General features: G+C 37.2%; 1 protein-coding gene across 1 annotated transcript in view; it reads right to left on the bottom strand.

Annotated features, from left to right (window-relative positions):
- The window catches only part of MSH3 (mutS homolog 3), a 187,898-nt gene that overhangs the window by 147,040 nt on the left and 18,653 nt on the right, over window positions 1-22,205 (bottom strand). Inside the window, exons 5-8 of the mRNA XM_053907239.1 lie at window positions 21,682-21,798; window positions 20,883-21,002; window positions 19,118-19,261; window positions 14,430-14,596 (exon numbers count right to left, since the gene is read on the bottom strand). Of these exons, the coding sequence (XP_053763214.1) occupies window positions 14,430-14,596; window positions 19,118-19,261; window positions 20,883-21,002; window positions 21,682-21,798 (548 nt within the window). The remainder of the gene's footprint in view (window positions 1-14,429; window positions 14,597-19,117; window positions 19,262-20,882; window positions 21,003-21,681; window positions 21,799-22,205) is intronic.

Raw genomic sequence — 22,205 nt, forward strand, 5'->3', positions numbered from 1 at the left:
TACTCTTAGTATTCAGTTTGCTTTCCTATCACACTGTATTAACCTGCTTTGTACCCAGAGCAATGAGTATATGTGCTGGCTCTCCAAACAGACTAGTAGCCCTCACTGGGCAAAAGTAATAATTTCCTTTTTTTTTTTCAAAAATTTTTTTAGGTTTATTTATTTTTGAGAGAGAGACAGAAAGACCAAGCAGGGGAGAGGCAAAGAGAGAATCCCAAGCAGGCTCTCCACTGTCAGCACGGAGCCCGAGAAGGGGCCTGAACTCACAAACCATCAGATCATGACCTGAGCCAAAACCAAGAGTCAGACACTTAACCGACTGAGCCACCCAGGCACCCCAAAGGTAGTAATCTAATCTCAATGAGATTCATGACAATTGTATAATAAATGTTTGTGAAGCTGAATGAAAAGGGAAACATTCGGTTAATGTGTTAATTGTATATACATCATTAACAGGAATGACCAGAAGTCAATATGTCATTCTTTGAAGCAACTTTTTCTTGGGTTAGACAGGATTAGGATATATAGCAAATGGAAAAAGCTTCATTAAACAATACTTAGATTATTACATACAATGTACTTATCTATCTTCAACTCTATACTATTCTAATGCATTTTTTAAAATGGTAATTGCCATCCATAAAATTGTTTTCATGAGTCATTAATGACTTGGGACCACAGTTAAAAAAGCACTGCCATGATGGCTCAGGTGCAGGCCTTCCTGACTAGACACAAAGCACCCTAAAGACACTCCTCTGATCTCAATGGTCCTACCAGGTAAAGACTAAACCTGAGGATGGTCATGATCCAACAAGGCCATCAAGGAAGGAATGCAGATCCACTCATGCATTCCCCTCTCTCCCAGCCTTCCTATTAGGGTTGGGGACAACCTAGTATAACCACATTGTGTGTTTAGGATTCACAAGCACTCCTATGAGAGGCAGAGCCCAGCTCAGCCTGGCCAAGAAGAGTGTGTCACAGCTGAAGGTACAAAAAGAAAGAGTTCAAGATGACACTGAAGGAAACAGTCCCAAGAACTTGTCAGAGTTTTCTAAATTGTTGGGGTGCGCGGGAGCTCCCAAGTAAACCTGGAGAAACATCATCAACCTCAGTATTATGTATATTAAGTCAAATTATTTATTAAATCAAACACCAAACAGAAGACAAAAACAGGCATAAGAGAGTAAGGAAGGAACAGAGTGGAAAGCAAAATGGTAGAGGGGAAAAAAACACAGCAGGACTTCACAGACTTTTATTGCTCTAGAAATCAAAACTCAGGCTAGCAGTTAAAAATAACCCACCAAAAAAGATGGGAGAGAGAAGAAATTTCTGGCCTGAAAACAAGAGATAAGAGAATAATCTCAGAGTAATCAAGAAAAATAAAGGAAATTAGAAATCTCTCTTCAGTGGGAAGATTTGACAGGTAGGAGTCATTGCAAAGACTAAATGAAAAGTCTAAGTCCACTTAGACATAGGCTTAGACAAGACTTAGACCATAAGCAAGCCCAGAGAAGCTCTCAAATCAAGCTAGCCTCAAGATTTTATTTAAAATAGATAGTGAAAGGAAGTTTTGCTACAAGGGAAGAAAGGAGAAGGAATCTCTTCCTGAACTATGAAGAGGGAAAGGGAAGAAAGAAGTAACTGAAGAGAGATTATACACAGATGGCTACCTATATTAAGAGTTCTTGGGGCGCCTGGGTGGCTCAGTCGGTTGAGCGTCCGACTTCAGCTCAGGTCACAATCTCACGGACCGTGAGTTCGAGCCCCGCGTCAGGCTCTGGGCTGATGGCTCAGAGCCTGGAGCCTGCTTCCAGTTCTGTGTCTCCCTCTCTCTCTGCCCCTCCCCCGTTCATGCTCTGTCTCTCTGTCTCAAAAATAAATAAACGTTAAAAAAAAAAAAATTTAAAAAAAAAAAAAGAGTTCAATTATGGAGATATTTGTATTCTAGATTGCCACTAGGTTATATCTTAATGACAGTAAAAAGTGGACTTACCAGCATCAATTAGGACTGGGGATCTAGTCCTAGTGGACTTTGCCACTTACTACCTCAGTGACCTTGTAACTTCAGAATAAAATGCTTTCATTGGGGGACTTTATGCAATTAAATCTCCAACCCCAAATGAATAGGTGTATTTACAAAAATCAAGCAGAAGCAGTAAAACAATTGTGTATACCTCACGCAATGCTTTTCGAACCTTCTGTTTAAGCAGTCTTGCCCCATCTTGGGGGTTCTCTGTATTAATCAGTTAAGTCATTCCTCCAGACTCTTCAAATGCTGTTTCTTCCTATTCAGCTGCTCTCAGTAAACCTATTACATGTACACTCCATTTATACTTTCCAAGTAAAGACACCCCTGAGGAGTTATACTCAATGAAAATACACAAGGGCTCAGAATTTAGATAAACCCTATAGCAAACACTGTTGTACAGTAACTATCATGTATTTATTTACCATGTTTTAAAATCTGGATTTTGGGGCGCCCAGGTGGCTCAAGTCAGTTAAGCATCCGACTTCAGCTCTCAGGTCATGATCTTGCAGTTCATGAGTTTGAGCCCTGCATTGACCTCTGTGCTGACAGCTCAGAGCCCGGAACCTGCTTCAGGTTCTTTGCCTCCCTCTCTCTCTGCCCCTCCCCCACTCATTCTTTTTTTCTCTCTCTCTCTTTCTTCCTCCCTCCCTCCCTCTCTCGCAAAAATAAATGAACATTAAAATCTGCATTTTCATATATAAGAACACGCCCGTTTGATATATATTAAGCATACCCATTAAAAGTGCTGACTGCATATATTAAAAAACTATTAGTTGGGGATGTAATGTACAGCATGGTGACTACAGTTAATAATACTGTCTTGTATATTGAAAGTTTCCAAGAGAGTGGATCTTAAAAGTTTTCATCATGAGAAAAAAATTTGTAACTATGCATGGTGATGGATGTTAACTAGATGTTAACTTATTTTGATCATTTCACAATATAAATATCAAACCATTACGTTGTACATCTGAATCTAGTATGTTTTATGTCAATTATACCTCAATAAAAATAACACAATACAAATCTTAAATACAAAAACAATTGTTTTCTTGTTAAGACCACAAGGAAAAAATCTTATGAATGTTTCTTCTGTATTTGGTTATTAAAAAGAAAAAAAAAAAGAACTACTGAAAATACAATGGCATTTCCAGCAGGAAAGGAATTAATATTTTTTTAAAAAAACCAATATAAAACAGATTTTTATTATTAAGAAGACTTTTCTTTAAATGTTTTCTTAAAGATATTTCCTTCCTGTGTATGAGATTTTTTCTGCTATTTAATCCACTATCATGAGCAACTTTTTTTATTCTGAGTTTTCTAAATAGTAAAGTGAAATTACCATAAAATAAACAATGAAATGCAGTAACGAAGGAGTCAACTTTTATTTATCTCTTACTCTAGAATTAAGGAAATGAGGAAGATAAAAAAAACAAACAAACACGGGGCGGGGGGGGGGGGGTGGGGGGGTGGGAGATTTCCTATGAGTACCACACAGGAAAGGTTCCAAGTACCAGAAATGAGGTTGGGACCTTGTTTTTCCCATCAATATCAATCTTTAAAATAATTATATAATTCCCTGTACAGGAAAACTTAGCCATGTAGATTCCATTAGTATTTACTGTAAGGGAGTATCCATGGAAATGTCAAGAAGCTTAAATAAATTAATTTAAAGTGACACTATTTTTTTTAAAGACTAGAAACCATAGGCAAAAATGATATGGAATTTTTTTTGTTAAGTTTTTATTTAATTTCCAAATGATAAGGAATTAATATGGTCTTCCCAAAAGAAGTAAATGAGTTGGCCACATCTATACCATTTAAATGTACCTTTATCATCATATATATTGCATGTATGAATATCCAACTACAACAATCCCTCCATTTTATAAAACCTAAATCATTTTTCTTAAGAAAAACAAATAGGAAATACCCATTTCTTCCCTATTCCAAAAGTCACTTGTTTAATCATTCATTGATCATTTATTAAGTACCTAGTATATGCAAGCCATATATAATAGGTACTGGGGACACAAAGGATCATTATGATATAGTTTTTGCCACCAGTCATTCCTTCTCCATCTTTTTCACAGGAAACTTTTTGTCCAACCCCTCCATTACATTGCTTTCTCTCGTGGTTCTTTTTCACTTTCACTTTACACAACCTTTCTCTCCAAACCCCACATCTGTCCTATCTCACGCTGCCATGCCTGCCCTGGCAGACCAAACTAGCTTCTGTTCCCTAAGAAAACCATGCTCTCCTACACCTCCATCTGCCTGGCTATCATTTTTCTAGTCTCAGTGCTGGACTATTCTTCTGGGAAGCCTCACCTAACTCCTTCTAGCAAAGCTTGATGTCCTCATGCTACCAGTCACTTTCTGGAACCTTAACAATCAGCGCTTTCGTTATCATTGTTTATTTACTTCCATGAATACCAATCCCCTAGACAATAAGAATTGGGAGAATAGGGATCCTATTCATTTTTGCATCTTCACTATCTAATAATGAACTTGGTACCCAGTAAGCACCCAATAAACGTTTTTAAGAATAAATGAATGTATTATAATGCATAACTCAGAAGATGTATCAATAAATTGAGAATATCCTAGAAATATCTATCATTACAGATAGTTTTAGTGATAAGAAAAAAATAATCAGGGTGCCTGGCTGGCTCAGTCAGTTAAGCATTTGGCTCTTGATTTTGGCTCAGGTCATGATCTCATGGTTCTTGAGGTAAAGCCCCTTGATGGGGGATTCCCAAGCCTCTCCTTGGGATTCTCTCTCTCCCTCTCTCTCTCTCTGCTCCTCCCCAATTTGTACTTTCTCTCTCAAAAATAAACTTAAAACAAAATAATCAATTAGAATTTACTGCTATCTAAATTAATAACATGAACTTGAAGGCAGAATAAAGTATCTTACTTAGAAAGGCAAACTATTTTGAAAAATGGAGAGTAACCCATCTTCATGGAATTTAAGTGACCTAAGCTTCAAATTCATCATCATCTGTACTTCCCTAAACCTCTGGTCTGAAATTTTTTTCTATGCAAGCAATGTTCCCATTTATATTAGATTTAGCTCAAACACACATACAAAATCTAAATGACAAGAAACAGAAAAACATGACATACACTGCCCTTACTATGTGCTCCAGCACAATTCCCTAACTTAAGTTATCCCCTGCATCTTCAAAAATGTTACCACATCTAGGGGCATCTGGGTAGCTCAGTGGGTTAAAGCATCCGACTTCGGCTCAGGTCATGATCTCACAGTTCTTGAGTTCGAGCCCCACATCAGGTTCTGTGCTCACAGCTCAGCTGAGAGCACTGAATCCTAACCACTAGACCACCAGGGAGACAGCTCAGCTGAGACTGTGTCTCCCTCACTCTCTGCCCTTTCCCCGCTCAAGCTCTGTCTCTCTCTCTCTCAAAAATAAAAATAAAAGCATTAAAACAAAGTTTTTTAAGATGTTACCACAGCTATGAGCATATCACCACTACAATCCAAGTTTCTGTTAAATCAATCCACATTTTTTTAAACTCAAATACCAACTTAAGAATCTGTATTCTACACCATAAATATTTGTAAAATCACAGGTTTACTTTACTAATTACACATTTTTAATACACCTCCTTCCATGATTTAGTTCTTCTTTGTTCAGTAAAGTTTTGAAATTTTCTTTAAGGTCTTGTTTTTCTTTTGGTGAATACAGTCCTAAATAATACTGCTTTTGCTGCTATTCCAAGTAGTACCTTCTTTTAAGATATTTACTATTTGTTGCTGCTGTATTAAGACACTATTCATTTTCATTTACTGATTTCACTTAACAATCTTGATGAACCCTTATTACTTCTAAAAATCTGTCACTTCTGCATTTTCTATGTAGGCAATATATGGTATGCAAATCAACTTTAGAGTTTTCAATATACAGTCCTTAAATGTTAACTGCCTCTCATTTGTACTATTTAAAAATATACTTCTCGGTAGTATCTGATCAGTTTTAGGTAATAAGAATGTATATATGAGATCATTTAAGATAACATTTAATTAATATATTATATGAGGAGTTTAATCCCCTTCTTGGAGAATTACAAACATGATAGGAATTGCAAAGAGGATCAGAAGGCATACCTATAGACAGAAATAATGCATAGACAAATAAAACTGAAAAAAAAGCCTTTTATGAAACACTTAACCTTTACTACATGTGAAGCACTTTGATAAATTCTATTTTATTTTTTTTCACTGTTAGGTGCAACCTACCACACTGACTTTATGAACTTTGGTTTGAAAAAAACCTGTCCTAAATCAACTAGATTACCACCTTTTAAGGGGCGCCTGGGTGGATCAGTCAATTAGGCATCTGACTTCAGCTCAGGCCATGATCTCACGGTTTGTGAGCTCAAGCCCTGCCCTGTGCCTGCCTCTGTGCTGACAGCTCAGAGCCTGGAGTCCGCTTCAGATTCTGTGTCTCCCTCTCTCTCTGCCCCTCTCTCCCCTCACACTCTATCTGTCTGTCTGTCTGTCTCTCTCTCTCAAATATAAACATTAAAAAAAAATTTTTTAATGATTTTTGCCACATGCTTCAGTTCCTGCATTTCTGTTTATGCTTAACATCACATTAGCAATAAAGAGCACTTGCGTTGTTGAGGTGTAATCAGAAAAAAAAAAGAGGCAGTCTTCAAATGAAAGTAGAGGGCAAATCACTTAAGTCACACTGTGGTTCAAAAAGAAAAACTGTGGTAAAAAGCTGAGTCTACAAAGCACATCACAGTATAGAAAAAATAAACTACTGCAAAGAACCTGGTCCTTAATGGGGGACACATCCCACTCAAATTAGGAGGAACAATTTATTTTCAGACAAGAACATCATCCTTTGTACCAAAATACTGTTCACTTCCGTTTACTAGTTTTATACATTTGCCTGATTTTAATGTCAACTTTTTTTTTTTTTTTTTTTTTTTTTTTTATTTTTTAATATATGAAATTTACTGTCAAATTGGTTTCCATACAACACCCAGTGCTCATCCCAAAAGGTGCCCTCCTCAATACCCATCACCCACCCTGCCCTCCCTCCCACCCCCCATCAACCCTCAGTTTGTTCTCAGTTTTTAACAGTCTCTAATGCTTTGGCTCTCTCCCACTCTAACCTCTTTTTTTTTTTTTTTTTTCCTTCCCCTCCCCCATGGGTTTCTGTTATGTTTCTCAGGATCCACATAAGAGTGAAACCATATGGTATCTGTCTTTCTCTGTATGGCTTATTTCACTTAGCATCACACTCTCCAGTTCCATCCATTCAACTTTTATTTTGACTACTGCTACAAAAAAAGAAGATATAAAGTTAAAGCACTAAATTCTAAGTTTTATAAATATTAAAGTCACATTCTAACACAAATACTTTAAATCAAATTGGGTGGGAAGGTTAGCAAGAATTGTTTTCTTTACAACAGGTATTTTGGGGGCACCTGGCTGATTTGGTTGGTAGAGTATCCAACTCTTGATCTTGGGGTCATGAGTTTGAGCCCCAAATGTTGTGTATAGAGATTACTAAAAAAAATAAATAAACTTTAAAAAAATAGATTATTTTTACTTTTACAAAAGACATGTACTACCCCAGTAATTTGACAAATTTACAAGAAGAAAATTCTAACACAAAATACTAAATAAAAGGAGTCAGTAGACCAAAGTAGATAAAACATCAAAATAAAGCACAAATTCTTCCCGGTAGTGCCCAGCATCCTCCATGAAACAGGTACAGTCCTCCCCTCTGTCCATAAACACACTGGCATGTAGCAAATGTTCGCTAAGCAGTTAAGTGCTAGATTCTGTCCCAGGCCACTCTTTGCCCATACACACCCAACACCCCATTCAACTCACTGTTCACAATTCCCTTACCCCATCCTGTGTTCACACTCCCTTGAATGCCCTCACCTTACCCAGATTCATCTTCCCACCAAATTTAGGGACTTTTTGGCTCGTATCTGCCTGCCACCCAGTGTTTGATACATGCCACATTTACTTGGTTCCCAACAACTCCTAATAAGAATCATACTGAAATGACTTCATATAAGCCCAAGGCACGAAACTTACTAAGCTTTGACAAAACATATTAGAAGAGTGCAATCACTAAATTCAGACCATCAAGTACTAGCCACTTAACATTTCATACGTGTGGAACACTTCCTCTTAACCAAGTTAATCAGTAATATCTATCTATTTTTTTCCTCTCATCCTTCAAAAATATTTGATACTTTTTAACTAATGCTAAATTCAACTAATGACATTAGCAAGAAGTTGGACTTTAGCCATAACACAGATACCTAATTTACATAACAATTGCTCTGATAATTTATGCACATGGTCTCAAAGTAATAATCTCACTTTAATACTGAAACTATAAAAGATTTTCCATTAAAAATTTGAAAATCAAAGCATGACAAAGTAGTACTTAATCTCCAATACAATTTAATAAAAGAGAAACACAAAATTAAAACATAGCAATGGTAATTTCAAATATCTATAAAAGACACTCAGATGGTACAAATCTCCGTTATAAACAATCATGTCAGATAATGGTTTTGACTAAACTTTTGAAGATGTAAGGCCGTCTGTGGACACAAAAACATAATAATGTATTTCTCTTTCTAACACTGGAAGTATCCACAGTAGGAGTTATTCTTATTCCCCAACATCAAGATTTGAATGTTTTCTTCAAATAGGCAGCATACACATCTACCTTTGAGTAAATCCTAATGTGTTCAAGCATGGATTTCCTAAGCCAAATTGCTTAGATCACTGTAGTACTGAAGGTCATTCTTCTATAGATACTTCATAAGTGATCTGAACTGGTTAGGGTTAATTTATAACCAACTATCTTTGTCAATATCATGCAGCTTCAGAAAATTTTAACAGTCAATACTCTAAAAAATTAACACATACCATTGGCCATATCATTTGCAACAGATAAATAATGACCACATATCCCTGCTTTGCCCTGGCTCTATACCCAGCTCTTTTATCCCCTTCCTTTCCATTTCTTTCTATTTTCCTTCCTCCTACTCCCAGCTATGACATTCTCCAGACTCCCTGTACTTATTCTTGTTGCCCCTCAGGGAAACGGGTTTTGTTTTGTTTTGTTTTGTTTTAAGTTCAGTTCTCCCATTTAGGTAGTAGACTTGCCTCTTCTCTTTTGTCATGCCATTCTTTTGCTCAGAAGCCTTACTGACTTCCATCAGATTCCAGTCGCCGTGGCTGGATTTTATGGTCCTCAACGCTTTCTTCCCCATTACTCAACATGAAAGTTCACCTCCAATTAGAAAAAGTGTCACCTCCGTCCTCACACCTCCTCTAGTATTTCCAGCCTGTGTGCCTCAGAGCTCATACTGTTTACAAATACGTACACGTGTGCACACACACAGCACACCCTTCCCTCCTCCCCACTACCAATTCAAAGCCTCCCATCCCGCAAATGTTGCCAGCCAAGCCCACCTCCTACATAAAGCCTTCTTTGGCTGGCCAGGGCCCAGGAAGCCCTCACCTCTCTGAACACAAAATTGGGCACCATCTGCTCTGTTCTTCTGATTTGCTTCAAATATCACTTTCTTTGAGAACTATTAAACACAGCCTAATATTTGTCTATTGTTTTCGATAGTTTTCCTCTCAACCAGTTTTATAGACATATAACATCTCTAAGCTAAAGCGACCTTAAGTGCAACTAATATAGGGTTGAAAATCATCCTTCTCCCTTTGTTTCTCTCTATATATTCTCACAACAAATGGGAAAGGTAACAAAAAATAGTAAAAATGATTTCCTAAGATCCAAACCAAAACTTCATGAACATATTTTACATAAATAAAAATAACCTAAGAAAATCTATTTATCATTACTTAGAAACAATTTTATCTTAGCGTCACCTTTCACTAATATGTAGTTATTCTTAATTACCATGTGATACAAAGTAACTAAGTCTACCTGGAGATATAAAAATAAATGTGAAGGTTCTGGTACTCTTTAAATGATAATTCACAGAATAGAAAATCCTTTGGAGACCCCTTGTGGCCAAAGATTATAAAAAAACGCTAATACTTTAAAATGCATATTCCATTAATTCCAAGCCATTCTTCCTTTTCTCACACAGCTTTATTTGTTCTTCAATATCAATATATATTAACCGGTAACTGACAAAAACTGCTATTTTTACCTTCAGATTTACAGAAGAAAAAGAGTGGATTCTAAGTCTGAGACACCAGAATCTACCTATCACTGTTTAAAACAGGCAAAAGTCCAACAAAAACAAAATGGGCATCTGGGTGGTTCAATCGGTTAAGCATCCAAGTTCAGCTCAGGTCATGATCTCACAGTTCTTGAGTCGGAGCCCAGCATCGGGGTCTGTGCTATCAGTGCAGAGCCCACTTTGGATCCTCTGCCCCCTCTCTCTTTTCCCCTCCCCTGCTCATTTCTCTCTAAAAAATATATAAACATTAAAAAAAAAATTTCTTCTTGAAAATTCAAGGCTATATGGTTTACTGGTAGTAAATATGGAACAGAATTTTGACAGGCTATGTTGTTCATACATTAAAACTATTCCCTATCCTTGTTGCTGATTTTTGTTCTTTCTTAAAAAAATATGGATGGAATTTTATCTCAGATTGATAAAAGCTAAGTTATGAATGTAAAATGGACTCACGAGCACTCATGGGGAAATTAAGGCAGGACCACACCTGACACAGTAAAAATAAAATTAAAAAAAGTGAATTAAGTGTTAAATGCTAAAAATTAGATTAAATTTTAAAGAAAATCAAAATGGACTAAAATACAGATGATTACTGAAGTAGTTTCAAAATGGGGAGAGATCCAAGTACAAAAATAAGAGAATGCTACTGTAAGCATGAAAAACTTACTTGGTCCAGACAGTATACTAAACAACCCATAGAGGGGCGCCTGGGTGGCTCAGTCGGTTAAGCGGCCGACTTCGACTCAGGTCATGATTCTGCGGTCCGTGAGTTCGAGCCCCGCATCGGGCTCTGTGCTGACAGCTCAGAGCCTGGAGCCTGTTTCAGATTCTGTGTTTCCCTCTCTCTGACCCTCCCCCGTTCATGCTCTGTCTCTCTCTGTCTCAAAAATAAACTTTAAAAAAAAAATTTAAAAAACCCATAGAAACAGTGAATTAAAATATAATCAAAAATGTTTCTTAAAGTCAAAAACCAACAACAAAAAAGAGGAAATCCCCAAGAGCCAAAAATAACAGGAGAGACATTTGTTTCAGAAGGCTGGAAGTGGGAGGGGCACCTGGGGGGCTCAGTAGATTAAACATCTGACTTCGGCTCAGGTCATGATCTCAGTGTTCATGAGTTCGAGCCCCACGTCGGGCTCTGTGCTGACAGCTCAGAGCCTGGAGCCTCCTTCGGATTCTGTGTCTCCCTCTCTGCCCCTCCCCTGCTCATGCTCTGTCTCTCTCTCTCCTTCAAAAAGAAATAAAAACATTTTTAAAAAATTTTAAAAGAAGGCTGGAGGTGGGAGATAACACCATAAAGGGCCATGCGTAGAGAGCAGAATAAGAAGGCATTCCAGAAAAGAACAGGGAAGAGGCAATATTTAAAAACACAATGGCAAATAATAATAAATAATAATCATACAGTTAACAGACAGCTTGCAATCTATAGAGGGCTTTCTATGCCAGCCACTATTGCAAACATTTTACTTGTATTAACTTATTTAATACTCAGAATAATCCTATGAGGTAAGCACTCTTATTATCCCTATATTAAAGAAAAGGAGGAAGAAAAAAAAAAAAAAAGGAAAGGAAAGGAAACTGAAGGACAACACAACACAGTTGAGTGAGTACTGAAAGTCGGTAAGGTGAAAAGCCAATTTTCCAACCCAAACCCTACATCACAAGAGCTACAATATTTGCTCAACTTGTAAATCTCTAGCACTCCATGTGTCCATGGATATAAGTCAGCTTTAGACACTCACAGAAACGGGGATTAACTTTTGACTTTGCTTAGTCTAAAATGCGAATAAAACAAAAATTACATGAGCGCGGGAAAATAGGAAAAGTTGTACACTCTCAATGCTAACTAAAGAAATACAAATAAAAACAAAACAAAGGCAGCATCAAATTTGGGAAAGCCCACATATGACACCAGAACTATCTTTTAGTATGCCAAATGCCTTCTGAATTTCATTTGATGAATAAACATTTAGCAATATCATAGGCAATGCTGCCGCCAGCCAAAAAAACTCATTTTTGGCAATGTTTTTGTGGAATATTTTCACCTTTTATTGAATTTTTGCCTTTATTATTTTGTTTTTAAAAAGTAGAAATCAGAAAAATGGAAGTATTCATTCAATTGATCAACTTTAGTCTCTGTTATATCTAAGTCAACTGAATATACACAGTTATAAAGAAAAACGAACAAAACTAAAACCACAAAATATTGGAAATAAAGTTTTAGAAGACTTTTAAAAATTTTTAGAAATTTTATTAATTTTTTTATTTAATCAGTCTACTGTGTCAGTTTTAATTATTCAGGTTTTAACTCATTGTCAGAAAAGGATTATAAACCAAATAAGGGGACTTGATAGAGAATTTTTCACCTATCCAGTTGGCAGAGATTGTTTATATGATCCATTGTAAGCAAGGTTCAAGCAACTCTCCTGTACTGTAGCAACAGAAGTATAAATTGCTATTACCAATTCTAAAGCTTTATAAATGTTTATACCCTGTGACCCAGTAATTCCACTTGGAGGAATTTAGCTTAAGGAAATAATCAGAAATGCACACAAATATTTCTATGCATGGATACTCATCACAGTAATATTTGTGGAAGTTAAAAAAATGAACATAGCATAACAAAAGGGGAATAGATAAATTATCCATTTACATGACTGAATGAGATGCAGTCATTTTGTTTCCAATGAGTACCTGCTGAAATATCAGCAGATGAAATGATGTTCTCTAGAATTTGCTTCAAGTAAATAATCTAAGAAGAGAGGGAGTAGGGATATAGATGAAATGAAATTGTCTGAGTTGAGCAATGTTGAAGCTGGCTGATGAATTCATGTGGTTCACTACACTATTCGGTATAATTTTATATGTTTTCCATAATAAAATAAGATAAATTTCCCTTTAAAAAGTATGGAGGGTGCCTGTGGGTGGTTCAGTCAATTAAGCATCCAACTTGAGCTCAGGTCATGATCTCAAGGTTTGTGGGTTCCAGCCGCACGTCAGGCTCTGTGCTGACAGCTTGGAGCCTGGAGCCTGCTTCGGATTCTGTGTCTCCCTCTCTCTCTGTTCCCCCCCAGCTCGCACTCTCTCTCTCTCTCTCTCTCTCTCTCTCAAAAATAAATAAAGATTTAAAAAAATTTTTTTTAACTATGGGAATTTTAAGTAAAAATACAGGACACAAAACTGATTTTGCAACATGAATCCAACTTCATAAATCAAAAAATGTGATATCTATGCATAGAATTAACACACCAAAACATTTAAGAATAACTATCTCCGGGTTATAGGATTTGACTTATTTTTAGCTCTTCATTTTTTTGGTAACTCCCAATTTTTCCTAAATGGTCACGGATTAGTGTTATAATAAAAAATATTTATTATGAAAGCTACTTAGAAGTTCAATTTAAATGAAAACGTGACACTCTTAACTCTAAGAACAAAAAAATAGTTGGAACTTCACTTACCCATCAATTTGACTTCCTGATTTGTCAATCTACTAAATAAAAATCTTTATGGGCTTTCCTGCTTAGTCTAAAGTCCAAATTCCTCAGTACATAGTCCTGTCCCCTGGAGCCATTGCCCGCCTTTCCAGTGTCTTTTCTCCCCATATACTCCTCCAGGTGGCAGTATGGAATGGTCCCAACAAGGTACCTTCATGTTGTCACTTAACATCATGCTTTGTGAATCTTGTTAGATATGTACACGTCTGCCTCTCCTGATGGATTATAAACTCTGCCAAACATGGACGACAAACACATCCTCTTCCTCTGGATGCCACAGTGCCTAGTACACTGCTGCATAAGTAAGACGTATGACATTAGATCTAATCAATAAAACTCCTGGACACAGCCACAAATTAAAACTTTCAGCATTTTCAAAATTAAATAACCTTTCTAAGAAATGAACTCTAAATTACCTCTAAAAACTGAAGATAAATTACTGAATAGTATCATTAAACCGCTCTAACAGTCCTACATTAAGGTGATATTATGAGTAATTTCCTTTTTCTTTCTTTTTTTTTTAATTTCCACCACTACTGTTAAAATACTTCTGTAAGTAAAAACTTGTTAACAACTTCAATGAGTTTAAATTTAATGAGTTTAATTCCCAGTCTGGGAATTAAATCTGAGTTTCAAAATCAGTAGTATTTTCCAATGATGTGCCAACTCACCGAGCAGCTGTGGTTCTGTGGATAAGCATCTCTGTTTGCTCTGACAAGTGTGAGGGGAGCAGTAGCTCCACGGGCTGCAGGCACAATATCCGAGTTTCGAGCTCCAAACGGGAAGCAGAGTCCCGGAAACTATCAAACACGACCTCACCTGTGGCAGGCTGCACTCCCTGAAAACAAAAATGCAACATCACAGAAAAATTATTTTTCCCAAATATAACCTTGACACATTATAAACACACATGGAAACAGTAAAGAGGATACACTCTCTAGTGTGTAGTCCAGTTCTAAAGTGTTTGAAAACCTGTGTACTTTCCAAGATTCTTATGTAAGAAGTCAGATTGACCAATATCTACACTATGCGAGAAACAGCCTGAGCCAAGTTTTAGATCCAACGAACCTGACAGAATGACTCTGACAAGTCACCAAACCCTCAGTTTCCTCCTCTAAGTGGGAATAAACCAGCCGACTTTCATCTTCAGGCCGCTGCAATGGTCAGATCAAACAAACACGAATGCTTTATAAACTATATAGTACTGTACAAATAACAGTTGTCATCACTAAACAGTAATAAGTTCCTAGTAACATGGCCACCAGAGCAGTAGTAAATTTCTATTTCATTTTATAAAATTAATCAATAAAAATATAATTTTTCCAAAAACTAACACAAATATAGCAAACTCTGAATGAATCCCAAGTAGAGAGTTTATCTAGGGAAATAACCATAAAAACTAAAAGCTACCCCCTAGCATCCCAAGCCAATATAGCAAAGATAAACCGGAAAAACTCATGGTTTGAGAAAGGAGAAAAAAGGTAAGAAACCTAGCCAAGGTTGCAGAGTGATAAAGTGGTGGAAACAAGATCCAGGTGATCTCACTCCACAGGCCACTCTCATGCCCTCTGCTGATGGTAAATAAATGCATGGGGGCGCCTGGGTGGCCCAGTCAGTTAAGCGTCTGATTTCGGCTCAGGTCATGATCTCATGGTTTGTGAGTTTGAGCCCCACATCAGGCTCTGTCCTGACAGCTCAGAGACTGGAGCCTGCTCCGGATTCTGTGTCTCCCTCTCTCTCTGCCCCTGCCCTGCTCACCCTCTGTCTCTCAGAAATAAATAAAAATTAAAAAGAAAGAAAAGAGAAAAGAAATGCATGGCACTGGGGCACTTGGGTGACTCAGTCGGTTAAGTGGCCAACTTTGGCTCAGGTCATGATCTCCCGGTTCATGAGTTCTCGCCCCACGTCAGGCTCTGTGCTGACAGCTCAGAGCCTGGAGCCTGCTTTGAACTCTGTGTCTTCCTCTCTCTCTCTGCCTCTTCCCCATTTACACTCTCTCTCTCAAAATAAATAAATAAACATAAAAAAAAAGTGGGGCACCTGGGTGGCTCAATCAGTTAAGCATCTGACTTCGGCTCAGGTCGTGATCCCACAGTTTGTGAGTTCAAGCCCCGCATTGGGCTCTGTGCTGACAGCTCAGAGCCCGTAGGCTGCTTGGGATTTTGTGTCTCCCTCTCTCTCTGCCCCTCCCCTGCTCATGATCTGTCTCTCTCTGTCAAAATAAACATTTTTTAAAAAATAAAAAAAAAAAAAAGAAGAAATGCATGGCACTAGTGACAGATGGTATAAGCTATACTCACCCCCATACTCAAACATGGCTGACAGAAGGTCAACTGGCATGGCTTCTTTGGAAAACAGCGTCATATTTCCTAGCAAAGTTGTAAACTCCATACTCCTAACTCAAATCCTTCCTAGGTATATACTCAGGGTATACCATAGGTATACCACAAAACGTGCACAAAAAAGTTTATAACAGCATTCTCTGTACAACCAAAACCGAAAAGAACCCACATGTCCATCAAGAGAAGAATGAATGAACTGAAAATCATAAAATAAAATATGGCAATGACAATGTAAGAACTACTACAGTAACACAAATAAATCTCATATACAAATACTATATGAGAGTAGTTTGCAAGCAAAGGAAGCAAGACTCCCAAAGACACAATATGTTTACATTTGTATATAGTTTAAGGAGGTAAAACTAGAACTAAAAGCAAGGAAATTATTATCATACAAGTCTGGATTACAGTTAACCTCTGCTGAAGGAAGGGGGCCCTTCTCAAGGCAATGTCCTATTTCCCAGAGGAAATATTTCCTAACCCCTAGAGCGCTGTCTCATATTACCATAATTAAGCACTGTTTCATTAATTTTTCTTTTGAATATTTTATAATTTTTTGAAGTCCCTCATTTTTGGCTCAAAGTACCTCCTTAATGATAGCCGAGAGGCCTTCTCTAGTGCCCAGACAGCTGGAATGTAAGTACGTTAGTATACATAAGTAAGTTTATCTCCCAATCTATCTAGCATTTACAAAAGCTATTTATAGAAGTTCAAGTAACAAATTTATCAGACAAATTCCCCTCTGCCTTTTTAATTATTTTTTTAATGTTTATTTTTGAAAGAATATGAGTAGGGGAGGGATAGAGAGAGAGGGAGAATGAGGATCCCAAGTGGGCTCTGCACTGATAGCAGTGAGCCTGATGTGGGGGCTTGAACTCAGGCACCATGAGATCGTGACCTGGGCTGAAGTCAGACACTTAACTGACTGAACCACCCAGGCGCCACCTCCCTGCTTTTTTTTAATTAGAGAAATGGTCTATATTATAATGCCTGCAACATCTATTACTATGTGACACTAAGTAACAAAAAGTTAGTCTGTATAAAACCATGCACTGCCCAGAATGAAGGCAGAGGGCCTAACTGCAGTGATACTATCAATGCTAAAGACTTTGATTTTAGACTAACTGCCAATACCCAAAAGATAGCTCCTAGGTAGTGACACTCATCACAACAGGGCAAAAGCCAACAAGAATAGTACTGAGGGTAAAAAAAGAACAGATCTATTGTAGCCACACTGAGTTTGAGGAGTCAGGACAAATTCTGAGTGCCGTGCCCAGCAAAAAGATAGATATAAGAGGCTAGAGGTCAGGAGAGAGGTGCAGCCTGGACCCAGAGCTTTGGATGTCATCAGCCCAAAAGTGGTCATTGAGAACAAGGACAAGACCCAAGAAAACACTTGAGAGGCAAACTATCATTTCTCATTTTTTCACATCACAGTTCATACACAATGGTTAATTCTGGCAGCAACCACTCAGCACTAAAGAGGAATCATATACATTCAACTCTATTCTTTAGGCTGAGTTTCAGGTAAATATAAATTAGCAAATTACATATGTTAGAGCTTAAAAGCAAATAACCTTACTATTTGTAAATAAATCCAATTGCCTGTGACTAGATAAAAAGTGCTTCTCAAAGATAAAAAAAAAAATTTAGAAAAAAAAAATCATTCAGAGCCACCCAACAGTAATGCAAACTCTCTGAAAGTTTATTGGTTAAGCAAAGGTCAAGTTAGCAGAGAGTTATCCCCCCAAAATAAGGTATTAGAAGGTACTTTGGAGGCGCCCCTGAGTGGCTCAGCAGTTAAGCATCTGACTTTAGCTCAGGTCATAATCTCATGGTTCATGGGTTCTAGCCCTGTATCGGGCTCTCTGCTGTCAGCACACAGACTGCTTCGAATCCTCTACCCCCCTCTCACTCTGCCACCCCCTTCTATCTCTCTCAGAAATAAACACTTGATTAAAAAAAATTTTTTTAGGGGCGTCTGGGTGGCTCAGTCGGTCGAGCATCCGACTTCAGCTCAGGTCATGATCTCACAGTTTGTGAGAGTTCGAGCCCCACATCGGGCTCTGTGCTGATGGCTCAGAGCCTGGAGCCTGCTTCAGATTCTGTGTCTCCTCTCTCTGCCCCTTCCCCACTCGTGTTCTATGTCTCTCTCTCTCTCTCTCTCTCTCTCTCTCTCAAAAATAAATAAACATTGAAAAAAATTTTTTTTTAATTTTTTTAAAAAGGTACTTTGGAGACATTTGGGTTGTTAAGAATTTTTGCTGGAAAAAAAAAGAACTGTGTTGATATTGCAGCTGATTGCAAAAATTAGAAAAAAAAAACCAAAGAGACTTAGTTATTACTTAGGCAAGGAGTCCTACTTTTGCTTTAACAACAAGAGAAAAAGAAAATCTAATAGTTCTGAAGGGCACTAAAAATTCTAAGGTTTTGAGCCAAGTCCATGTGGGTCTGTAAATGGGCAAATTTACTCACAAACTGCCAGAGGGTAAAATCAATAAAACCATGATTCACAAATTATATTTCTCTAGAAAACTGACTGTAAGTATTCCTAACGTTAATTAAACGTGGAGTTTTGCATTGGCCAACTATCGTTTCCCCTTAACTATCCCCTTTACTCCAAATCTATATACAACAATCACAAAATCATGCGTTTAATTTCAAATCCCTAGAGGAAATTTGTAAAACCCTTTGCTATCCATACATAGTGTTGGCTTAGTGTTTTATTCTGCTCTGTTTCTTATCTATATCTATACCTGTCACTGTGTCCATCCTGAACCCTAAATGCATAGAGCACATGGACAGAAACTACCTGGATGTCTCCATAGTACAGAGTGCCAAGTAGCCATATGAGAAAACTTGTAACTAGTGATTTAACATATCAAATTATGAGGAAAATATTTTTCTAGTAAGTTACTTGAGGGCACACTTGATCAGTCTCATTATAAACCATACAAGATTACTCACAGAGATACCATGAACATCTATCATTCATTCTTCACCTACAAAGTACTTACCACCATTCCAATGAAAATGTTCCCCTTTTTTTTGTCCTTAACATTTTCCTGATCTTCACAGATACACAGAAGAAAGTTGGTAGAATTGTCAGTCACTATCTCATCGACATTTATAGCATCATCCAGCTTGACTAAAGGATTCACATGTAATAATTATTAAAGAAAATTATATGCTACATTCCCATTAACTGCTTTCTCCTTTAAAACAATGGTTCATTGTCCCAGACATTTTTGCTCTATGCAAAATCTTCCACACAGGCTTCATTGTTCTGATTTACTCTGATTATAGTTACATGCCTTAACTCCCCTGAGATATGCGACTCATGAGGATAGACACCTATTATGTTCTCACTTCCCAAAGAGCCTAGGAGAGTACCCCTTGGGGAAGCTCAAATATTAACCCTCTTCTTTATTTGGATAACGTTGAGACTTGAATCCCATGATCCTTAATTCCAAAGCATGAATACACTAAAATAATGTAAATTACTTTCCTCCTTTAAAGTGCCTAAAGCTTTCAGAAATAGCAAGAGAATTTTTAAAAGACATGAAAAAGAAAACCAAAAAAGAAAACAGAAACATAGTATGTGTACATGTGTATGTTTGTGTGTGTGTGTGTTTAGTGAGTCCATTAATTAAATTCTCAGGGATAAGTGTTGAGTTGGGATGAAGTCAGTCTGGAAACAACCCAACTTAGGCAACAGCAGGCAAGAGCTATAACAACACCAAAAGAGAAGCAGGGAGGTGTACCATTTTAGGAGCAGGCTTTAATAAGAGACGCAAGTTCAGGTAAAAGAAACAATAAAATTACCAGGTTCTTACAGCCTGATCAGCTTAGAACAGTACAGAATTGTTCATGGTTTTGGGTCTATTCTGAGTTGTACCTATTCGTAATCTTATTGGAACAAAATGGTCTTGCTGATTTGGGTAGAAGCAGGTTTCTAAATAAGTAGGTTGGTATTAAATCATAAAAGAAATGTTTTCACACGGTATCTTTTAAGACCTTATCTCTACATTTTTTTTTGAGACCTGACCCCATCCCACAGTAAACATTTTTTTTTTGCTTTTTTTTTCCACAGTAAACATTTTAAAACGCATCTTTGTCCCATTTCATATATAGTCCTGGGTTTTTAAAAAATAGAATTTTATGATTGTGCTATTAGAATCATTTTGCTTCAAGTAATTCACTAAATTAATGAATGACTATAAAATTGGGGGGCAATCACTGTGCACACCGAGGGTTCTCACAAAGTGAGAAAGGTTCACCCACAATCTATTTTTTAAAATAATAAAATTCTTATGAAGCTAACAATTAATGAGGATGGCCTACTATTACCTTTCATAAGCAATTAACTGTGTGTTAACTTCGTAGTTTTCTTTTCACATTCTGAAGTTAACAAGCTGTTTTTTAGGTCTTGTCTTAGGGAGGATCTCGAGGGGCCTATAGGCCCTAAGCACCTAACTATCACCCATACAGTGTAGGGAAGATGCAATTCAAATCAGTTGCTAACTTGCTATCATCTTTCATCGGGCTCTCTTTTTTGCTCTTAAAGTATGACAAACTCCCCTTTTACTATGGCATTTGAAAATGCTTGTTTCCAGCCATTCCCAATCCCTCCCTCTTCAGTAGTGCACTAATCAAAGGTCAAAGTAACTAGATTACCTTATCTCACCAAAAAGGTACCCATTCAAAGAACAGTTAAGTAAAAATGTTATTTAAACAAAGCCATTGTAATATTTAAGAGAAAAATTACTATTTGAAAAGGATATCTTCTCCAATAAGTGTAGATTTTGTATAAAGAGCAGTCAATTTCCGGGAAAAAAGTGAACTTTTGTTATCCCCAATGGCCTTTAATGCCGCAGTTTCAGTCTGCTTCACGACTCCCACCTTCAACAAAAAGAAGAAATACTGAATATCAAATCTGATGGAAATTTCTTTTAAAGAAACACACTTCAAGACTTAAAAGGTTAATTCTGAAACATTTAAAAATAAACACCTTAGTCCACAACGTCCACATGTCGGGCTTAAGAAGTAAACACTACAAGGAGCTTTCAAGTGAACCACTAAGAAACACTCTACCACAGATATATATATATATACGTATATATATATATATATATATATACGTATATATATATATACATACACACACACACACTTTTTTTTTTAATTTATTTTAGAGGCCCCTGGGTGGCTCAATGGTTAAGTGCCCAATTACTGATTTCAGCTCAGGTCATGATCCCACAATTCGTGAGACTGAGCCCCACATCAAGTTCCACACTAACAACACAGAGCCTGCTTGGGATTCTCTCTCTCCCTTTCTCCCTGCTCTTTCCCCACTCATGCTCTCCCTCTATCTCACAAAATAAATGAGTAAACTTAAAAAAAAATTACCTTAAAAATCTAATAAGCTAAAAACTCACAAAGATATAATGCTAATAATTGTGACACACTTTTGTTTCCCAAATGCCAAATTCCCATTATAATACCATCTTATGAAACATGCTTTCACTCTCTGGAAGGGAATCCAATCACCCTGTTCCCTCAAGTCAAAGACAAGGCTGACCTTATATCCCTTGGCCACGAGGCGGCGTACATGAACAAACAGTCTGTGAGTAGGTATGCTTGCTGTCATAAAGTTGTGATCTAAATGGCAATAAATATTGAGCTCCCGGGCTGCAACCTAAAAAATTAAAAAAGAGAGTATCAATAAATGTCTATTTCAAGAATCCCCACGTGGTGTTCGCTCACTTTGCTAAAAATCCATCAAGGTATATACACTTAGGATTTGTGCACTTCTTCTCTACGTGAATGGCCTATCAATACAAAATTTTAAAGACAGTCCCCATACAGAAGCCTATAGTTTAATCTATTTTTTGGCAGTTCCCATGACCTAACCTCAGAGCCAACATCTGTAATATCAATGTCGTGGAAAAATATGCCATGTCTTCTATGCTGATTAGATCTAACAAAACCTTAAAGTGCTGAGCCTCCCCTAAAAGCCTGCACAATGATATTCAATGCAGAACAAAACACTATAATAGAGTAAGAATTTGCTACATAGCACATGCAACTAACTGAAAATTAGGA

The sequence above is a fragment of the Panthera pardus genome, unplaced genomic scaffold (assembly GCF_024362965.1).
Source record: "Panthera pardus isolate Hobbes unplaced genomic scaffold, ASM2436296v1 HiC_scaffold_2, whole genome shotgun sequence".
NCBI lineage: Eukaryota > Metazoa > Chordata > Mammalia > Carnivora > Felidae > Panthera > Panthera pardus.